Source organism: Jatropha curcas, chromosome 9 (assembly GCF_041381405.1).
Source record: "Jatropha curcas cultivar XTBG-Jc1 chromosome 9, XTBG_Jcur_1.0, whole genome shotgun sequence".
Lineage (NCBI taxonomy): Eukaryota > Viridiplantae > Streptophyta > Magnoliopsida > Malpighiales > Euphorbiaceae > Jatropha > Jatropha curcas.
In genome coordinates, this window is record NC_143159.1 from 26,277,811 (window position 1) to 26,299,238 (window position 21,428).

The 21,428-nt window shown below is 37.3% G+C and overlaps 2 protein-coding genes across 6 annotated transcripts; one reads left to right on the forward strand and one right to left on the reverse strand.

Annotated features, from left to right (window-relative positions):
• Positions 1-1,127: 1,127 nt before the first annotated feature.
• LOC149493919 (uncharacterized) lies at positions 1,128-17,591 on the forward strand. Of its 2 annotated transcripts, XM_089725574.1 has the most exons (5): positions 1,128-1,554; positions 8,842-8,844; positions 15,979-16,064; positions 16,179-16,282; positions 17,281-17,591. In XM_089725574.1, the coding sequence occupies exons 1-5, from the start codon at positions 1,128-1,130 to the stop codon at positions 17,540-17,542; spliced, it is 882 nt and encodes a 293-aa protein (XP_089581700.1). In that variant the 3' UTR covers positions 17,543-17,591. The 2 variants fall into 2 exon arrangements, with proteins under 2 accessions (XP_089581700.1, XP_089581699.1); XM_089725573.1 differs by lacking the exon at positions 8,842-8,844.
• Positions 17,592-18,318: 727 nt separating this feature from the next.
• On the reverse strand, positions 18,319-21,136 carry LOC105640639 (uncharacterized). Of its 4 annotated transcripts, none has more exons than XM_089725683.1 (5): positions 20,982-21,136; positions 20,212-20,469; positions 19,499-19,630; positions 19,239-19,355; positions 18,319-18,895 (listed from the first exon to the last, which is right to left on the reverse strand). In XM_089725683.1, the coding sequence occupies exons 2-5, from the start codon at positions 20,467-20,469 to the stop codon at positions 18,557-18,559; spliced, it is 846 nt and encodes a 281-aa protein (XP_089581809.1). In that variant the 5' UTR covers positions 20,982-21,136; the 3' UTR covers positions 18,319-18,556. The 4 variants fall into 4 exon arrangements, with proteins under 4 accessions (XP_089581809.1, XP_089581810.1, XP_089581807.1 ...); XM_089725684.1 differs by having other exon boundaries at positions 20,212-20,487; positions 20,982-21,117; XM_089725681.1 differs by lacking the exon at positions 20,982-21,136 and adding an exon at positions 20,823-20,961.
• Positions 21,137-21,428: the final 292 nt, after the last annotated feature.

Genomic DNA, 21,428 nt, shown 5'->3' on the forward strand with positions numbered 1-21,428 from the left:
TTCCATCTGAAAATTTCATAGTCGCTCGTTAGAGGAAATAATTAGATAATCAATAAAAAAACACTATTTAGAGACTGAAATCATGTCATGACAAACGACAGTATTTGAGCTTAAAAGTGTTAGTACTATTAACCATGGCGTTGAAACAGACAACAAATGTAAATTAGTGATCAATTTTGCAACAGATGTCAAGTGATGGTGGAAATGTCAGGCACCGAACAAAGACGGATCAACGACCAATTTTAGTGGTTCTTAAATAAGATCATGTTTTTCTTAGGTTTAATTGAATTCCTAAATTGTATCTTACAAACGGTTTTTAAATATGGAAAGCATGCATATATCGATTCGAACCATTAGTTCAATAAATTTAACGTGATTCCTATGTAATAATGATAATCAATAATTTTAATACATTTGAAACGTTTACAAAATAAAAACATATTAAAAAATAAGGTTAAGTTATAACCTTTTAAAATTTTTTATTTTAGTGTTCAAATGGAAAATTTTTAACAACTTAAAAGTCCTTGATAATTAGTTTTTATATTCATATCTGGGTCTTATGCACTTTATTTCATAGCAAGCAGTATACTTGTGATGCGCATATTATATCACTAAATTTATTTCACTAAATTTTTATATTTTACTCCTATTGAATTATTGCTTTTATATATTGCCTCCATTAATTAAATTTTCTGGATCCGCGCATGATGGTACCCAACCCATAGTAGTATTTAATTAATTAGACCATTATAAATAATACTAAAATTAATAACTAATAGCAATAATAGTGAACAAATAATGAGTTAATTAGTGTAAAACCCTAGCAACTGACACCCTTCTCTCTAAGTTTTGACATTTTCCATTAGTTTTGGACTTAAACCTAAACTGGTCAACGCGGTAGTCCTATGAATATTTTTTAAAAAAAACTTCTAAGATGGATTCTGTTATGCTAAATTTCACCTCCCAGATTATAGTTTTTTTATCATTACAATGGGATTTGTTTAATTTGATAATTCTTGTTTGTACAAATTCTAAAGTCCGGCCTTGTCTCTTTATAATCATCTGCAATTCCAACTTCTCTTTAACCATTCATTCAATCAATCTTCTCTCTTTCCCTTCCCTGAAAAATGGGAGACTCGAAAGGATTATCAAAGGCAAAAATGATGGATCTTGAAGAACTGTATTCGGGAATTCCAGATGATTCAGTTAACCTTACATTTCAAGATCTTGCAGCTGTAAAAGAAAGTTCAAATTCACCAGAAAAAAAGATATCCATAGCCAATAATATGGAAACCATTCAAGAAGCCGAATCTACCAAACCCTCTTCTTTCAAAAAATTGCCTAGCCTCGACTTCAATAGAGGCTTTCAAGAAACCAAGAATCACCGCCACCATGATGTGGGAAGCATGCATATATCATCATATGGTCATCATCATGGATATGCTTATGCTGATCATCCAAGGCATCATCATGGGCATGCAGAGTTTAGTAGAGGATATGATGATGATATGAGTATTATGAGCATGAACTTTATGTACCAAGATAGAGGTGGAAGTGTTGGGTTTGGGTTCCCTTCCTATGTGGTAAAAGCCCATATTTTTTAAGTCCACTAAACTAATTATTGTTTTACAATATTGCCCCTCAACTAACAGCCATATTTTGATATGTTTGGCTGCTATGTGATCGACACATTCATCTAAAACCATGTGAGGAAAAACAGAAAAACATAGGAGAGGAGAGGGATTTTCTGCACAGCCCCATCCAGCACCAGCCATCGTGTTCTGGAGATTCCCGGAGTTCCAACCGTTGGATCGTTGTGATTTTGGATATGTTGTTCTTTGCTCTCTGTTCTTGATTCTCATCGTAGGGATTTTGATTTGGAGGTTCAGAGATTGAGTTCTGGGTCTTAATCCGAAGCTGTCCTATTCTGCTTCCAACTCTGCATAGCTTCATCTTCTTCAGTGTTTTCGGCAGTCATCCTTTGTCGGATTGAGCTGATTTTTGGTGAGCTTGTTCCTAACATCCAACTCTTGATTCTGGCTGATCAGTTTAATTTTTGGATGAGTAGAACATTTTTAAATGTATTGAGAACAGCAGCTGTATTTTTGTGATCACTCTATTGTGTTGCTACACATTTGTTTGTGGTTGTTTGTGGTATAGCTACATTTTTTATGGTTGTAGCTTGCTGTAAGTTGTAAGACAATATTTGTGATAGTGAACTTTATTTCCTTGGACTGGAGGAGAGGTCCTGTGGTTTTTATCCTTCACACCGAAGGAGTTTTCCACGTAAAAAGATTTGTATTCATGTGGTGAATGTTATTTTTGATTGTGTATGATTTGGGACAACTTGTGTTGCTTGAATTTGTTGCTCATTGTTACTCCTAATAGATTCATTCAAGTGGGCAAGTTTTTTGTTATGAGGTCAGTTTGTGTTACTTCCCATCACAGTGGTATCAGAGCTGCAGTTATTTTGTTGATTGAGCATTTTGCTTGTTTGAATTATGGAGGTAAATATGAGCAAAATGATTTGTTTGGATGGCACAAACTATCACACTTGGAAAGGAAAGATGAAAGATCTTTTATTTTTAAAGAAACTACATTTGCCTGTATTTGCTACTAATAAACCTGAGTCTAAGTCTGATGAAGAATGGGAGTTTGAGCATCAGCAAGTATGTGGTTTTCTTAGGCAATGGGTTGAGGATAATGTATATAATCATATTGTTAATGATACAAATGCCAAAACTTTGTGGGAAAAGCTAGAATCTTTGTATGCTTCTAAAACTGGTAACAACAAGTTGTTCTTACTTAAGCAAGCCATATGCCTACAGTACAAAGAAGGGAGCTCAGTACTTGACCATGTAAATGAATTTCAGGGTATCTTTGATCAGTTATCCAATATGGGTGTCAAGTTTGATGAGGACATTATGGGACTTTGGTTGTTGAATACACTTCCTGACTCTTGGGAAAACTTTAGGGTATCTTTGACAAATTCTGCTCCTGATGGTGTTGTAACTATGCAGTATGTGAAGAGTGGTGTTCTGAATGAAGAAGTAAGAAGGAGAACTCAGGGCGCTTCCACATCACAGTCAGATATTTTGGTTACTGAAAACAGGGGGAGAAGCAAAGTAGAAGTCATGATCAGAACAGTAGAAGCAAGAGTAGGAGTAAATCAAAGTCAAGGTATAAGAGCCTTGAATGTCATTACTGTGGTAAATCTGGGCATATCAAACGGTACTGTTACAAGTGGAAAAAGGATAACAAATCCAATAAAGGCAAGCAAGAAAAGAATGGCAATGATGAAAATGGTGATCGTGTCAATGTTGCTACTTCAGTTGATTTGGCTGTTGTTCATGATGGAAGTATGATTAATGTTGCCAGCAATGAGATTCTTTGGGTACTTGATAGTGGAGCTGCACACCATGTTGCTTCAAAGAAAGAATTCTTCACATCTTACACTCCTGGTGATTTTGGAACTTTACGGATGGGAAATGGATCTGTATCCAAAGTAGTGGGCATTGGCAATGTAACTGTGGTGACCAACCTTGGTATGAAGTTGATACTTAAGAATGTTAAACATGCGCCAGATGTGAGGTTGAATTTGATATCTTGTGACACTTTATATAATGATGGATATGGCACCAATTTGTTTAATCATGGCATTGTTTATAAAGGCTCTTTGGTTGTGGCTAAAGGGTTTAGAGGTTCAGGTTTGTATTGGCTACTCATCCCTACAGATCTTGTGAATGCAGTTGAAAATGATAGTTCAACAGAATTATGGCACAAGAGATTGAGTCACATCAGTGAAAAGGGTCTGAATATTCTAGCTAAGAAGAATTTGCTTTCTGGTTTGCAAGGTGGAGAGTTAGACACTTGTGAGCATTGTTTGGCCGGAAAACAGAAACGGGTCTCCTTTAAACATCATCCTCCTTCTAGAAAAGAAGAGTTGTTAGAGCTCGTACACTCAGATGTATGTGGTCCTTTGAAGGATAAGTCACTTGGTGGTGCATAGTACTTTGTGACTTTTATTGATGATCACTCAAGAAAGCTTTGGGTTCGTGTGTTAAAGTCAAAGGATCAGGTACTCGGTGCATTTAGAGAATTCACACTTATGCTGAGAGAGAAACAGGTAAAAAGTTGAAATGTGTTCGTACTGATAATGGAGGTGAATATTGTGGGCCATTTGATTCTTATTGTCGAGAGCATGGTATCAGACATCAGAAGACACCTCCTAAGACTCCACAGTTGAATGGCTTGGCAGAAAGGATGAACAGAACTTTGATGGAGAGAGTTAGATGTATGCTTTCAGATGCAAAACTACCTAATTCCTTTTGGGGTGAGGCATTGTATGCAGTTGCACATGTCATCAATCTTACTCCTACCATTCCTTTGAATAACGATGTTCCTGATAGTTTTTGGTATGGTAAAAAGCCTTCTTATGATCATCTACGGGTATTTGGGTGCAAATGTTTTGTTCATGTTCCTAGAGATGAAAGGTCCAAGCTAGATGCCAAGACAAGACAGTGTATCTTCATTGGCTACGGTCAAGATGAGTTTGGCTATAGGTGTTATGATCCTATTGAGAAGAAAGTTTATAGAAGCCGTGATGTGGTCTTTATTGAAAATCAGACTATTGAAGATATTGGCAAAGTGGAGAAACCAAAACCTCAGAATAACAGCTTGGTTGATGTAGATCCAGTTCCGTCAGCTTCAACACCTGTTGCAGTTGATGTTAGAAATCAGGTTGATCTTCAGGATAATACTGAAGAGGCAGATGAGGTTGATATTCCTGTAGAAGATGCTACTGATGATCAGTATGAGACACTTGAGGGACAACAAGAGGCTCCAGTCAGAAGGTCTACCAGAAATCATATTCCATCTACAAGGTATTCTCCTAATGAGTATGTATTGTTGACAGATGCAGATGAGCTAGAATGCTACCAAGAAGCTGTTGAGAGTGAGGAGAAGACAAAATGGATTATTGCTATGAAAGATGAAATGCAATCCTTATATGACAATGATACTTTTGAACTGGTAAAGCTTCCTAAAGATAGAAAAGCCTTGAAGAATAGGTGGATCTATAAGGTGAAGCATGAAGAGAATTCATCATCCCCACGGTATAAAGCGAGATTAGTTGTCAAGGGCTTTAATCAGAGAAAGGGGATTGATTTGAAGAAATTTTCTCACCAGTGGTTAAGATGTCTTCCATCAGGGTTATCTTGGGTTTAGCTGCTACACTTGATTTAGAGATTGAGCAGATGGATGTGAAAACTGCATTTCTTCATGGTGACTTAGAAGAGGAAATTTATATGGAGCAGCCTGAAGGTTTTGTGGTGAAGGGCAAAGAAAATTATGTTTGCAAGTTGAAAAAGAGCTTGTATGGTTTAAAACAAGCACCAAGGCAGTGGTATAAGAAGTTTGAGTCTGTTATGGTTCAGCAAGGCTACAAAAAGACTACTTCTGATCATTGTGTTTTTGTGCAAAGTTTTTCTGACAATGACTTTATCATTTTGCTGTTGTATGTTGATGATATGCTTATTGTAGGTCCTAACTCATCCAGAATTATGAATTTGAAGAAAGACTTGAGCAAGTCTTTTTCTATGAAGGATTTAGGCCCGGCAAAGCAGATTCTTGGCATAAAGGTCATTCGTGACAGAAGATGCAAGAAATTATGGCTTTCACAAGAGAAGTATATTGAGAAGGTACTACAACGGTTCAATATGGCTAAGGCTAAGTCTGTAAGTAAACCTCTCCCTACATCTATTAGATTGAGTGTGAAGCAATCTCCTTCCAATCAGCAAGAGAAAGAATTCATGCAAAAAGTTCCTTATGCATCTGCAGAAGGAAGTTTGATGTATGCTATGGTTTGTACTAGACCAGATATAGCTCATGCAGTTGGTACAGTTAGTAGATTTCTTTCTAATCCAGGTAAGGAGCATTGGAATGCAGTTAAATGGATATTCAGATATGGTACTTCAGGTTTGAAGTTGTGTTTTGGGTCTGAAAAGCTTATGCTTTGTGGTTACACTGATTCTGATATGGCTGGGGATATTGATTCTAGAAAGTCTACTTCTGGGTACTTGATTACATTTGCAGGGGGAGCAGTGGCATGGCAATCCAGGTTGCAGAAATGTATTGCTCTATCTACTACAGAGGCTGAGTTCATTGCAGCTACTGAAGCATGCAAGGAGTTGCTATGGATGAAAAAGTTTGTGAATGAGCTTGGCTTTACTTAGGAAAGGTATGTTTTATTTTGTGATAGCCAGAGTTGTGACATCCTACTGAGTCGAGTCTTTGCATAGAGTCGAGTCGAGTCGAGTTGCGTTGAGCTGAACCAAACCCGGTTGGGGTAGAATGGGATTATTAGAGGACTTACTTGAATGAGAGAAAAAGAGCAAAGTGTAAGGATTAGGATTTAATGGCACTAAAAGAGTAAGCTTGGGTATTAAGTTGTAGCCTTTTCACACTTGAGGTCTCATTTAGTAAGTTTCACATCTATTTTGATGGCCTACCCGTAAAAATCATTTTCACTTTCCCATTTTTCATGTTTATCTTCATCTTCTTCATCCCCTTCCTTGCTTCAAACATTTTCATGGTAGTTAAGCATTAAGGCAACCTCAATTCTCAACAAGTAAGTAGTATATCTTGAAGCTTTGTGTTATGCAACCTCTTTGAGTTATATTGTGGATAATTGACAAGAATTGTTATGGATAGGTGAAGGAAGTTCTAAGAGTGTAGAGAAGAGAAGCTAGAAGAGCTTAAGTTTTTGGAGTGGAGGTTTGATATCTCTTTTCATTTTCTATTTGCTTTGCATGGAATTTGTGTGGTGTGTTGATGATGAGACAATATGTTGCTTCATGTTGAGTGGGAGGACTGGAAATGTTGAGAAAACAGGGGAGACCTTCATCTTGATTTTGACCCCTTTTAATGATGGAATTAGGAAGTGTCATAGAAGAGTTTTTTGTTCCTCTATGTGTTAGCTTTACATGGATTTTTGAATCATCCAAATTGGAGTTGTATATTGCGAGTTATGATCAAAAGAGTGCAGACTGCGCAGGCTGGAAACGCGTCGCGATCTGGCACTGCGTAGGCTGGAAGCACGTCGCGCGCTCGCGACTTTGCACTGCGCGTGCGCGACTTCCACTTCAAACTCTCTGACTCTCAATTGACACAGTACGCGCTCGCGACTCTCAAGTACGCGATCGCGACTTGTGCCCGATAACACACTGTCTTTTATATGGCACTGTACGCGCTCGCGACTTCACAAGGCGCGCTCGCGACTTTGTTTTTCATGCATTGTTGGACTTCAATTTCAATGCAAGTGTATTCCTTTGCTTACCATATATGCCTCCAATCATTTTAGCATCAAAATATATCATGAGAACATGTACTAAAACAACATGCAAGCATGCAAATGATGTGAAATCATATGAACATTATAATTTATGAAGTGATGAACTATTACTATGATGTTGTGTTATATTCTTGACATACCAACATTATGCTCCATTGAGGTTAGGTAGAAACCATGTCGATAAGGCCATGTCGCGACATCGGATAGCAGATCTGCGCCTCATACAGTTTGTTACTCCGGCTACAGGCCGTTGAGTGGATATGATTATATGGGCCATAGCAGCCAAGTATACAGTATTCATCCAGTTTATACAGTTTTTCTTATCACCTCGGTTTCGCTATAACCTTATGGAGCCATACAGATATCTGGACATAACATTGCATAAATCATACAGATAAATGAAAGATATCATGATATATGTGCCTTATGTGCCTACATGGTTCTTTATATACAAGTATGTGCTTTATTGTTTCTTTCCTTGTTGAGATATCCACTGAGCTTTATTTGCTCAGCGAGTTACCTGTTTAACTCGCAGGTTTTGAGACTGGTCCGTAGAGGGTCCGTTTACAACTGCTGCCGTTCATCTGTAGAAGACTCGGTCTTCAGGGTAGATACTCATGTTATACTTTTTATGGCATGTACAGGGCACACAGTTGGGCCCAATTCATTTTGTAAACAGTATCATGTCTTGTAAATATTATATACATTATTAATGTTATCAGCATCAGCATGCTAGTATTTTCTATATACAGTATGAAGTCAGCATGATAGGACATACAGTCATCCAGTTTGTAGCGTCTCGACTCGGTTTATTCAGGTTTACGGGTGGACCGAGAAGGGATGTTACAAATTTTGGTATCAGAGCCCTAGGTTCAGTTTCCCCGGGCTTGCATTCATAACTCAGTATAGTGTACATGCCATGTCTACCCTAATGAACTAAGCAGTTGTTGTTCTTTTAGGAGGATGTCACAAGAAGGGGAGAGTGAGTCACACGCCTCCAGAGCAGTGGAGGGTGAGGCTCCAGCAGCACCAGGTCAAGAGGTTTTGTTAAAGCAACTCGCAGATACTTTTCGACAGATTGCAGGGGTGATGCCTCAAGCACCAATAGTAGTAGAAAGAGAAAGAAAGCCCCCATTGGAGAAGCTTCGAAAATATGGTGCGAAGGAATTCAGTGCCAGTAAGGATGATAGTCCAGAAATAGCTGAGTATTGGTTAGATGGGACATCGAGAGTTCTGGAACAATTACAGTGTACACCAGAGGACAAGCTGATTTGTGCTACATCATTGTTGATGGATGAAGCATATACATGGTGGACTACTGTTCAGCAGCGAGTACCAACAGAGCAGCGGACTTGGCAATTCTTCTTGGATGAATTCAAGAAGAAGTTTATCACAGAGGCATACCTAAATGCGAGAAGGAAGGACTTCTTATACCTTCGACAGAACAGAATGTCAGTGTCAGAATATGAACGAGAATTCACGAGGCTTAGCCGGTATGGTGAGCGGATAGTGGCTACAGAAACCGAAAGGTGTAAAAAGTTTCAGGAAGGCCTGAATGATGAGATTCAGATGGGAGTGGTAGCTTCCAGATTCAGAGAGTTCTCAGCTTTGGTAGAGGCAGCTCAGGAGATAGAGCGAATTCAGGCCAGTCAGCGTACCAGACGCCAGCGGACTCAGCAGAGGAGAGACCAGACTCAGAGTGCACCCAGTCCACATCAGTCAGAAAGTAAGAGATTCAGAGGTGCTAGTAGTTCAGCTAGTGCTAGACCTTCCTTTAGCCAAGGCGCAGCTAGGGGTGCTAACATGCCAGCGGTATCAGTTGTGGCTAGTTCCGCCGGTGGTAGTCGAGGTTCCGGCAGAGGAACTGGTAGAGGCACCAGTAGAGGTGCAGAGTCAGCCGGTTATCCTTTTCCACCTTGTGAGCATTGTGGCAGACGGCATGGTGGAGATTGTTGGTTGGTGACTGGTAAATGTTGGATATGCGGAGCATCAGATCATCAGAAGAAGGATTGTCCGAAGAGGGCAAAAACTCCTACACAGTTCATAGCAGGCAGAGGTAGAGGTGAGAGCTCCGGAGGGCAGAGACAGCAATCAGAGACTGTTGACAGACCCGATACTAGAGGTCCAGCCAGGGTTTATGCTATGCGAGCTAGGGAAGAGGAGGAAGCTCCAGATGTCATAGTTGGTGAGTTTTCTCTATGTGATCATACAGTTTATGCTTTAATTGATCCTGGATCTTCTCATTCATACATTAGCATACCTAAACCTTGGGTTAAAGGGTTAGAAGTTGCATATGTGAGTCAGGGTATGGTAGTTACTAATCCACTAGGTGATGTAGTAAAAACCCATACAGTGATCGAAGGATGCCCAATTGTTATTCATGGGAGAGAGTTTCCAGGAGATCTGATGGAGTTGCCATTTAGAGAATTTGATGTGATTCTGGGTATGGATTGGCTATCCAGACATCAGGCTATAGTTGATTGTGCAAAGAAAAGGGTGACATTATATACAGCAACAGGGGAAGAGATTATAGTAGTCGGGAAGCGGCGAGATTTTCTGGGTAATGTGATATCAGCCATGGCAGCAAAGAGATTAATTCAGAAGGGTTGTGAAGCATATTTGATATGTGCATTACAAGCAGAGAAAGAACAGTCAAAAGTGCAAGATATACCAACAGTGTGTGATTATCCAGATGTATTTCCAGAAGAGTTACCAGGGTTACCACCAAGGAGGGAAGTGGAGTTTACCATAGATGTCTATCCTGGAGCAGCACCAGTATCAATTGCACCTTACAGAATGGCACCAGCCGAGCTAAAAGAGTTGAAGATTCAGCTACAGGAGTTATTGGATAAAGGCTTTATCAGACCCAGTGTATCACCTTGGGGAGCACCAGTATTATTTGTAAAGAAGAAAGATGGATCATTCAGATTGTGCATTGACTACAGACAACTGAACAAACTGACAATCAAGAATAAGTATCCATTGCCTCGCATCGATGATTTATTTGATCAACTAAAGGGTGCAGGTATGTTTTCTAAAATCGACCTCAGGTCAGGATACCATCAGTTGCGGATAAAGGAAGAAGATATCGCTAAGACTACATTTAGGACCCGATATGGTCACTATGAATTTTTAGTCATGCCATTCGGTCTCACAAATGCACCAGCGGTTTTCATGGATCTCATGAACCGCGTGTTTCATTCATATTTAGATCAGTTTGTGGTAGTGTTTATAGATGACATTTTGGTCTATTCCAGAGACAGGGTTGAACATGATAAACATTTGCGGATTGTACTACAGACATTGAGGGATAAACAGTTGTATGCCAAGCTCAGTAAGTGTGAGTTTTGGCTGGAAGAAGTTTCTTTCTTAGGACATGTGGTGTCATCTGAGGGTATCAGAGTTGATCCCAAGAAGATTGAAGCTATTGTTGATTGGAGACCACCCAGAAATGTCACAGAAGTTCGAAGTTTTCTGGGTTTAGCCGGTTATTACAGAAGGTTCGTAAAGGGATTCTCTATCATTTCATCACCTTTAACAAGATTATTGAAGAAAGCAGTTGTATTCCAATGGGATGATAGATGTCAGCAGAGTTTTGACACTTTGAAGAAAAAGTTGACTGAAGCACCAGTGTTGACCCAGCCAGTGTCAGATAAGGACTTTGAGATTTACAGTGATGCCTCTCATATTGGGTTAGGATGTGTACTCATGCAAGATAGGAAAGTGGTAGCTTATGTCTCCAGACAATTAAAGCCACATGAATTGAATTATCCAACCCATGATTTAGAATTGGCAGCCATTGTTCTAGCATTTAAAGTATGAGAGGCATTATCTGTATGGTGAAAAGTGTTACATTTACACAGATCATCAGAGTTTAAAATATTTACCGACACAAAAGGACTTGAATTCAAGACAACGGAAATGGATGCAAATTCTGGCTAATCATGATTATGTCATTAATTATCATCCGAGCAAAGCTAATGTGGTAGCTGATGCCCTTAGCCGAAAATCATTGTTTGCTTTGAGAGCAATGAGAATTAGCATGGAGTTACAACAACAGGGAGTTATTCTAGCACAGATGCAAGTACAGCCATCTTGGGTTCAGGAAGTTGTAGAAGCACAGAAGAAAGATGCACAAACAGTACTATGGGTGAAACAAGTACAGGAAGATCATGGTGGGAAATTCAGATTGGATAACAGTGGAGTCTTATTCTATGAAGACCGGGTTGTTGTACCACAGATAGGGGAGATCAGACAGAAGATTCTGTATGAAGCTCATAACAGTCCATATACAATGCATCCCGGTAGTACCAAGATGTATCAAGATTTGAAGAAAGGCTATTGGTGGCCGGGCATGAAGAAAGACATCGGCAATGTTGTAACAAGATGTTTAACGTGTCAACAAGTAAAAGCAGAACATCAATTGCCAACTGGGTTGCTTCATCCAATAACAGTACCAACATGGAAATGGGATCAGATCACGATGGATTTTGTAACTGGATTACCTCAGACGCAGCGGAAGCATGATGCAGTATGGGTGATTGTGGACAGATTAACTAAGTCCGCACACTTTCTACCAGTTAGGATGGACTATTCTCTAGACAAGTTAGCAGATATTTATGTTAGAGAAATAGTTCGACTACATGGAGTTCCATCATCCATTATATCGGATCGTAATCCAAGGTTTACATCGAAGTTTTGGGGTAAACTGCAGGAAGCATTAGGAACGAAATTACATTTCAGCACTGCATTTCATCCTCAAACAGATGGACAATCAGAGAGAGTCATTCAGATCCTGGAAGACATGATGAGAGCATGTGTTATAGAATTTGAAGGCAGTTGGGACAGATATGTACCTCTCATGGAATTTGCCTACAACAACAGCTATCAATCGAGCATTAAAATGTCACCATATGAGGCATTGTATGGTAGACAATGTAGAACACCTGTCTGTTGGACAGAACTGAGTGAGAAGAAGATTTTGGGTCCAGATTTGGTTAGAGAAACGGAAGAGAAAGTGGGACTCATCAGAAAACGGTTGAAAGAAGCAAGTGATCGACAGAAGTCCTATGCCGATTTAAAGAGAAAGGATATTGAGTACTCAGTCGGTGATAAAGTCTTTCTGAAAGTTTCACCATGGAAAAAGATCCTAAGGTTTGGACGAAAGGGTAAGCTTAGCCCTAGGTTTATTGGTCCATATGAGATTGTTGAACGTGTAGGACCATTAGCCTATCGCCTAGCGTTACCTTCCACCTTGGATCGAATCCATAATGTCTTTCATGTCTCAATGTTAAGGAGATACAGATCAGATCCATCACATGTGTTATCACCAGAAGAGATTGAAATTCAGCCGGATCTCACTTATGAAGAAGAACCAGTTCAGATCCTAGCAAGAGAAGTTAAAGAATTGCGGAACAAGAAAATAGCATTGGTAAAAGTTCTTTGGAGGAATCATAAGACGGAAGAAGCAACTTGGGAATCTGAAGAAACCATGCGACAACAGTATCCGCACTTGTTCACAACAGGTAAACTTCGGGACGAAGTTTATATTTAGGAGGGGAGAACTGTGACATCCTACTGAGTCGAGTCTTTGCATAGAGTCGAGTCGAGTCGAGTTGCGTTGAGCTGAACCAAACCCGGTTGGGGTAGAATGGGATTATTAGAGGACTTACTTGAATGAGAGAAAAAGAGCAAAGTGTAAGGATTAGGATTTAATGGCACTAAAAGAGTAAGCTTGGGTATTAAGTTGTAGCCTTTTCACACTTGAGGTCTCATTTAGTAAGTTTCACATCTATTTTGATGGCCTACCCGTAAAAATCATTTTCACTTTCCCATTTTTCATGTTTATCTTCATCTTCTTCATCCCCTTCCTTGCTTCAAACATTTTCATGGTAGTTAAGCATTAAGGCAACCTCAATTCTCAACAAGTAAGTAGTATATCTTGAAGCTTTGTGTTATGCAACCTCTTTGAGTTATATTGTGGATAATTGACAAGAATTGTTATGGATAGGTGAAGGAAGTTCTAAGAGTGTAGAGAAGAGAAGCTAGAAGAGCTTAAGTTTTTGGAGTGGAGGTTTGATATCTCTTTTCATTTTCTATTTGCTTTGCATGGAATTTGTGTGGTGTGTTGATGATGAGACAATATGTTGCTTCATGTTGAGTGGGAGGACTGGAAATGTTGAGAAAACAGGGGAGACCTTCATCTTGATTTTGACCCCTTTTAATGATGGAATTAGGAAGTGTCATAGAAGAGTTTTTTGTTCCTCTATGTGTTAGCTTTACATGGATTTTTGAATCATCCAAATTGGAGTTGTATATTGCGAGTTATGATCAAAAGAGTGCAGACTGCGCAGGCTGGAAACGCGTCGCGATCTGGCACTGCGTAGGCTGGAAGCACGTCGCGCGCTCGCGACTTTGCACTGCGCGTGCGCGACTTCCACTTCAAACTCTCTGACTCTCAATTGACACAGTACGCGCTCGCGACTCTCAAGTACGCGATCGCGACTTGTGCCCGATAACACACTGTCTTTTATATGGCACTGTACGCGCTCGCGACTTCACAAGGCGCGCTCGCGACTTTGTTTTTCATGCATTGTTGGACTTCAATTTCAATGCAAGTGTATTCCTTTGCTTACCATATATGCCTCCAATCATTTTAGCATCAAAATATATCATGAGAACATGTACTAAAACAACATGCAAGCATGCAAATGATGTGAAATCATATGAACATTATAATTTATGAAGTGATGAACTATTACTATGATGTTGTGTTATATTCTTGACATACCAACATTATGCTCCATTGAGGTTAGGTAGAAACCATGTCGATAAGGCCATGTCGCGACATCGGATAGCAGATCTGCGCCTCATACAGTTTGTTACTCCGGCTACAGGCCGTTGAGTGGATATGATTATATGGGCCATAGCAGCCAAGTATACAGTATTCATCCAGTTTATACAGTTTTTCTTATCACCTCGGTTTCGCTATAACCTTATGGAGCCATACAGATATCTGGACATAACATTGCATAAATCATACAGATAAATGAAAGATATCATGATATATGTGCCTTATGTGCCTACATGGTTCTTTATATACAAGTATGTGCTTTATTGTTTCTTTCCTTGTTGAGATATCCACTGAGCTTTATTTGCTCAGCGAGTTACCTGTTTAACTCGCAGGTTTTGAGACTGGTCCGTAGAGGGTCCGTTTACAACTGCTGCCGTTCATCTGTAGAAGACTCGGTCTTCAGGGTAGATACTCATGTTATACTTTTTATGGCATGTACAGGGCACACAGTTGGGCCCAATTCATTTTGTAAACAGTATCATGTCTTGTAAATATTATATACATTATTAATGTTATCAGCATCAGCATGCTAGTATTTTCTATATACAGTATGAAGTCAGCATGATAGGACATACAGTCATCCAGTTTGTAGCGTCTCGACTCGGTTTATTCAGGTTTACGGGTGGACCGAGAAGGGATGTTACAAGAGTGCTATACATCTTGGTAAGAATCCAACTTTTCATGGTAGATCTAAACATATTGATGTGAGATATCATTGGATCCGTGATGTTTTGGATTCTAAGTCAATTGAGCTTGAGAAGATTCATACGGATGATAATGGTGCTGATATGTGCACAAAGTCTCTACCAAGAATGAAGTTTGAAATATGCCGTTTGAGTGCCGGTTTGGGCACCTCTTCTACATAGTCGGGAAGGGGGAGAATTGTTGGGTTTGGGTTCCCTTCCTATGTGGTAAAAGCCCATATTTTTGAAGTCCACTAAACTAATTATTGTTTTACAATATTGCCCCTCAACTAATATCCATATTTTGATATGTTTGGCTGCTATGTGATCGACACATTCATCCAAAACCGTGTGAGGAAAAACAGAAAAACAGAGGAGAGAAGAGGGATTTTCTGCACAGCCCCATCCAGCACCAGCCATCGTGTTCTGGAGATTCCCAGAGTTCCAACCGTTGGATCGTTGTGATTTTTGGTATGTTGTTCTTTGCTCTCTGTTCTTGATTCTCACCGTAGGGATTTTGATTTGGAGGTTCAGAGAGTGAGTTCTGGGTCTGAATCCGAAGCTATCCTGTTCTGCTTCCAACTCTGCATAGCTTCATCTTCTTCAGCGTTTTCGGCAGTCATCCTTTGTCGGATTGAGCTGATTTTTGGTGAGCTTGTTCCTAACATCCAACTCTTGATTCTGGCTGATCAGTTTAATCTTTGGATGAGTAGAACATTTTTAAATGTATTGAGAACAGCAACTGTATTTTTGTGATCACTCTATTGTGTTGCTACACATTTGTTTATGGTTGTTTGTGGTATAGCTACATTTTTTATGGTTGTATCTTGCTGTAAGCTGTAAGACAATATTTGTGATAGTGAACTTTATTTCCTTGGACCGGAGGAGAGGTCCCGTAGTTTTTATCCTTCACACCGGAGGAGTTTTCCACGTAAAAAGATTTGTGTTCATATGGTGAATGTTATTTTTGATTGTGTATGATTTAGGACAGCTTGTGTTGCTTGAATTTGTTGCTCATTGTTACTCCTAATAGATTCATTCAAGTGGGGAAGTTTTTTGTTGTGAGGTCAGTTTGTGTTACTTCCCATCAGGAAGAACTCGCCGGCCGGGGATTCCTCACTCTAATATATGCACTGTTTGCTCTACTTACATCTATATTTTCAGGCATCGTTGCTTGGTATATCTAATCTAATATAAAAACTAATAAGAGACTGTGAAATTTATATATATATATATATATATATATATATATTGTGAATTCCATGAAGACTAAGAAGGTTTTTCCATACAGGTTTGTGGAAGGGTGTATTGCAGGAACTGCGTGAGCATAGGAATGGGAGAGATGACAGAAGGAAGAAAATGCATTCAATGTTTGGGAAGAAGATTTAGTCAAAGGTAACATATATTTTTATATTTTCATCATTTATTTTATCTCCTATATATATTTTTCTTTTTCTTTTTATAAATAATAACCATGCTGATTGAAGAGGGTTAATTTTTAGGTTCATATATATATATATATATATATATATATATATTTTAGAGATTTGAAAATGGACTAGTTATAAATTTTTTTTTATGATAATAATATTAATTTTTGCATACTATATTAAATTTAAACTTTTATATAATAGAGTAATTAATGCATGAAAGGCCAAATCTATGAACTCATAATCTAAGGAAATGTCGATTGCATCATTAACCCTTATTTCAACCTAGCTAATATACCCTCAATTTTTTTTAAAAAAAATATATATAATCTAATTCCCTTTACCTTAATTTTATTTTTCTAATTAATTAGCAGCATTTACTCAATTTATTTGAATAATAAAATAAAATAAATGGATTTTTGAGTTAAAATAAATGTAAAAAAATAATGTATTTATCATAAAAAAATATTCATATTAATTTCAGAAATATAATTTAAAGAATGCTAAGATGAAAAATAAAATAGAGTTAAGTAAATCAGTTCTTGTACTTTACATTTGGAAAGGAACGAAATTACTCTGAAAATTTTTTTTAAAAAAAATGAAGAAGATTGGACTAACCTTGCCGTCCTGACATAAATCCTCAAAGAAAAAAAAAAGGTAAAAACAAAAAAAAAAATTTAAACTTTGCCGTCCTGACATTAACAATTAAAATAATAAAAAAATAAAAATAAAAATATTTAAATAAAATAGATTATGTACATTATCTCATATAAATTATAACAAGTTAACAAAAAAAACATTTTTAATAACGTGTGATCTGGTTGGTATTTTTACTTGAAGTGGGAAATCTCAAGTTCAAGTCCTCTTGACCATGAAAAAGGCTACCTCCATTTTATGTAGTTAGTATTATTTTAGTTTATCCAACCTCCTAACGAATAAAAAAACGCATATATGTGTCCACAGGTATATAAAAAGGGCAGGAAACGTAGGGTGTTGTTCAACTTATCCAAGCAGTGTAAGGCAGGCAGAGCTTAGATGGGCAGAAAAAGGACCTAGAACCTCTCGAGAAAGGGCATATGGTCACAGCACAATGGTCTCAAGGTCAAGAAGTCCTGTGAACCCAAGGACCCCAAACAGGGCTCATCATAACAATAGCCCTCCTTCTTTTGTCTCCACCTCACCTTATTCCCCTTATTCTCCTAATCATCACCACCTTCCATTATAGGAAAATCAAGGGTCTATCTTTCACCATAAAATTTTCCAAAGAGTTTGTTTTCCATATGGTATTTTTTTTTTTTTTTTTTTTTTGTTAAACTCAACAAGTTCAAAGGAAGTAAAAAATTAATACAACAATTAACAATATTAAGTTATTCTTTAATTTTTTTTTTTGAGAATTATTAATTTAAATTCTTAAAGTTTTGAAAGAAGTCAAATTATGAATATTTATGCATCTCTTTTGTTTAATGTATGTTTAATGTTTGATACAATGTAAGATTGTCATATGCCCAAAATTACAGGTTGAAATTGATGTGATTTTGACTATTAGAAGCTCGACTTTATACGAGAAGTTAAATCTTATATTTTTATACAAAGTTTGCAAAATGTATTAAGAAATTAGAAATTTCATGTTCATATATCCTTTGGGTAAAATTAGGAGCTTGGGAATAAAATTAATTTCAATGTTCTTATGGAATAAGCAAAAAAAAAAAAAAAATGTTAGAAATAAGCAAAGACATGTTCTTATAGAAACTAAATTAGACAATTTTCTACAGTCGGTTGTGCAAGATCTAAGAAATTCCAAAATGCCCACTTCAAAAATTCCATATGTAAAAATAAAAGAACAGAACTCCAACAAAATGACACTTAAACTAATAAGACTTTGGAACAGCAAAATATTTGCAATAAATTAAATAATAAATTTAGTAATTTTTGTGGAATTAACAGATTTTTTAAAAAACTGGGAAATCTGTAGATGCTGTTGCAAAGAAGTACTGAAAATCATTCAATGGAAAAATATTTTTATTTATGGAAAAGGAAAATTACTTCTTTTTTTTCTTTTTTTCAAAAGAGGAAAACAGTTTTCGAATTTTAAAAAATCCATTAAAAGCAAAAGAACATATGAGTGAGTGGCGTACATGCACCCCTTAGTTGCAGGACACCCCTTACCATTTCAATTATGAACCAAACCATTCTTATTTTAGCAATCCTGCAACCCATAACTTGATTTGACGCGAAATTTCTAAGAACCAAGATTTCGAAAAAGTTCTGGAAGATGAGCATTTGTTAGCTTAGTCCTCTTGCTGATCTCATGCTTCTTCTTCTTGTTCTTTGGCTTGGAGGAAATGCCCTGCACCTGGGCAGCAGCCCTCCTCTTCGCGGTGTCTGTAGCGGGCTTCATGCCATTCTTTAGTAGATCCTTCTCAATATCGAGCATATCATGAGCCAATTCAACCCCCCGAAAAAGCTGCTTAAGCTCATCATCCACCTTAATATTTGCCCTGGGGTCGTTTGGATATGCAATGTCCTCCTGTGAATCATAGTTCGATAGCAACCAAATCTTGCCAGCAGCTTTCAACGCCTAGAAGTATGATATCAATTACTAAAGCCTCAGTGCAAACAAGCTCCCGTAGAAAGTACAAAATTTGAATAACAAGAACAAATTCACAACAAGAAAAGCAAGAGCAAAAATTTTCGTACAAGGAAGGGGGAACTAAGTGCAAGACAGTACACATGTAAGAGTAATCACCAGAAAAATAGTTCCATCCTAGTGGCAATACAGACAAGGTTATTTAACCAGGAAAAACGTTCAAAGCTTGACGCAATATTAAAGTCCCATGCTCTCAAAGTTTCAGTCATGGAACACCAAACAAAAAGATGTAAATTAACCAAAAGAGAGAACAGTATTAATCTATTAGATATACCTGTAAATCCTCCGTCACAGCTAGGTATGCATCCTTGAGATCAATAGTGGCAATGCCTTCTGGAAACTTGCATATTAAGGAGAGTAATTGGTTCTTGTCCTTCAAATCATGCTTTGACTATAAACAAAAACCCGAAATTCATCTTCTATGAAAGGGGAAAGAAAGGTAACTACTGAAACAGTAAGAAGGTTTTGATTAATTGTTTATCCAAAATTGTGCAGATCTATTACGATTTGCAGACATATTATATTAGGAGTCACCTTGTAGGAGAAGCACCTCCCATCATAATTAACTTTTGGGTTGTTCCTCAAACTGTCAAAGACAGTTTTATTGGACTTGACATCAACAAAACAAGCGTCATTTATTTGTTCTGGTGTAAAAGCTCGTCTTGTCTGCAAACATTAGAAAACATACGTGATGGTTAATCGCTTACAGCTTCTCAACTTGTTCCATAAAGATTAAAACACCTTCTTACAAAGCCTACAAATGTCAAGAGAAGCTAACAAGAAAAAGGAAACAAAAAAAAAATTAAGAAAACCATCACATGGAACACAAAATTAATGGAAGAAACTCCTTATAGAATGAAGAAAAGCAAAGCAAATAAGCATCATCAAATGTTTAAAACATTTCTTAGAAATGCTCACAAGTCACACGTCTTCGCCATATCAAAAAATATACCAAAAGAGAACTGAAAGAGGGGAGCAGCAAGGGAAACGAAACGAAACAAGATAAAAAATACGAACATATGTTTCATTTGATATATTAAACCTTTTGAATTTCATGCATAAACTAATGCTAAAATGGCACCAAAAAGAAGGAAAATGTGTGCTAGGAGGAAGAACTGGCAAAAATCTTCCCCAAGAAAAACTATTATGAACATCATTTTTTGTATATAGTCATCACAAAAAAAAAAAAAAAAAAAAAAAAAAAAAAAAAAAAAAAAAAATTTACTAACTGGAACTTAGAATTGAACCTCAAATAGCAGGCCTATCACACGCTTCATCTGAGCTCCAACAGGAGCTTTTCGAATACTGTTGATATGTTGGAGTCTCTCTGTGTCATTTGAAAATTTGACAGGTGGACCTGGAGTTCTAGTATTTGTTACTGTTGATGCAGAAGGGATAGATTTTTGAGCTCCAGTGGATTTAGAAGGTCCAGCAATGTCAACAAGGGTGGATTGGCACTTCTCTTGCTGCTTCTTGAATCTATCTAACTTTTCATGCAAGGCCATCTATGGAATAGAAACAAACTGCTCACTGTCAGTCTCAATCACTTTCTCTCTTAATTTCCCATTTCCTTTAACCAAATATGTACGTCTCTGTTTAACTTTGTCTCATTCTTATCATCTTTCCATCATCAAATTTGTAAATCTGATACCAGTTTGTGTGTTTTATGTTATAAATTGAAAAATTTTTCGAATAGACATGAAAATATGCACTAATTATAAGTTCGAGCCATTGAAGTAAAGAAATGTAAACGAAAGAAAATAGAAAATTAACAATTATTACTCAAGAAATTCAATTCAAGAAATTAACTCTATTTCATCAAATGAACATAACATTTATGATCAATCAAGAACTTAACTTTGTTTTAAGGAATTGACGAAAAATTGAAATTTTGTATAGCCTCAACCCGAAGGTCACAATCTAACCATCAATAACAAGGAAAACAAGAACATAGCAGAAATGCAGCAGCAAGGAGCGGTAATCTGGTAGGTCTATGACCTTGGTTTAAATATATTACCTAATGAATCGGCCAAGTTTCCGAACGAATTTCGGGGTTCGATACGATATTCTCTGTTTCGATCGGAAAACCTGTTTTCCAATCACTCAGAAAGGTAAGAACCGACACTTCCGGAAGTGCACTTGCACATGCAGAAATTAATGTTTGAATGAAGGTAAAATATGAGAAGAAAAATACTGAAGAAAATGTAAATGGATGTTATTTTAGTATTTTTCTTTATTTAGGAAAAAGATGAAAAATAAGAAAAATTGAAAAAATAGTAAAAATAATAAAATGTTCTAGATAATCAAAAAAAAAAAATATCTTAAATTAAGTCTTGACATTAGACACAAAATTAATTTTTTGGCATGATTAAAATAATATTTTCAAGATAATTCCAAACATTCGAAAATCCAAAAAAAAATCTCAAATTAATTTATGCTCCTTATATTAAAAAATAATAATAAT

Coding starts and splice junctions, on each gene's coding strand:
- LOC105640639 (XM_089725683.1), bottom strand. CDS start 20,469: ATGGCCTTGCATGAAAAGTTAGATAGATTCAAGAAGCAGCAAGAGAAG. Junction 19,631..20,211: donor TGATAGGCCTGCTATTTGAG/GTTCAATTCTAA, acceptor TAATGTTTGCAG/ACAAGACGAGCTTTTACACC. Junction 19,356..19,498: donor GGAGGTGCTTCTCCTACAAG/GTGACTCCTAAT, acceptor TTTTGTTTATAG/TCAAAGCATGATTTGAAGGA.
- LOC149493919 (XM_089725574.1), top strand. CDS start 1,128: ATGGGAGACTCGAAAGGATTATCAAAGGCAAAAATGATGGATCTTGAA. Junction 16,065..16,178: donor TTTTCAGGCATCGTTGCTTG/GTATATCTAATC, acceptor TTTTCCATACAG/GTTTGTGGAAGGGTGTATTG. Junction 16,283..17,280: donor GGAAGAAGATTTAGTCAAAG/GTAACATATATT, acceptor ATGTGTCCACAG/GTATATAAAAAGGGCAGGAA.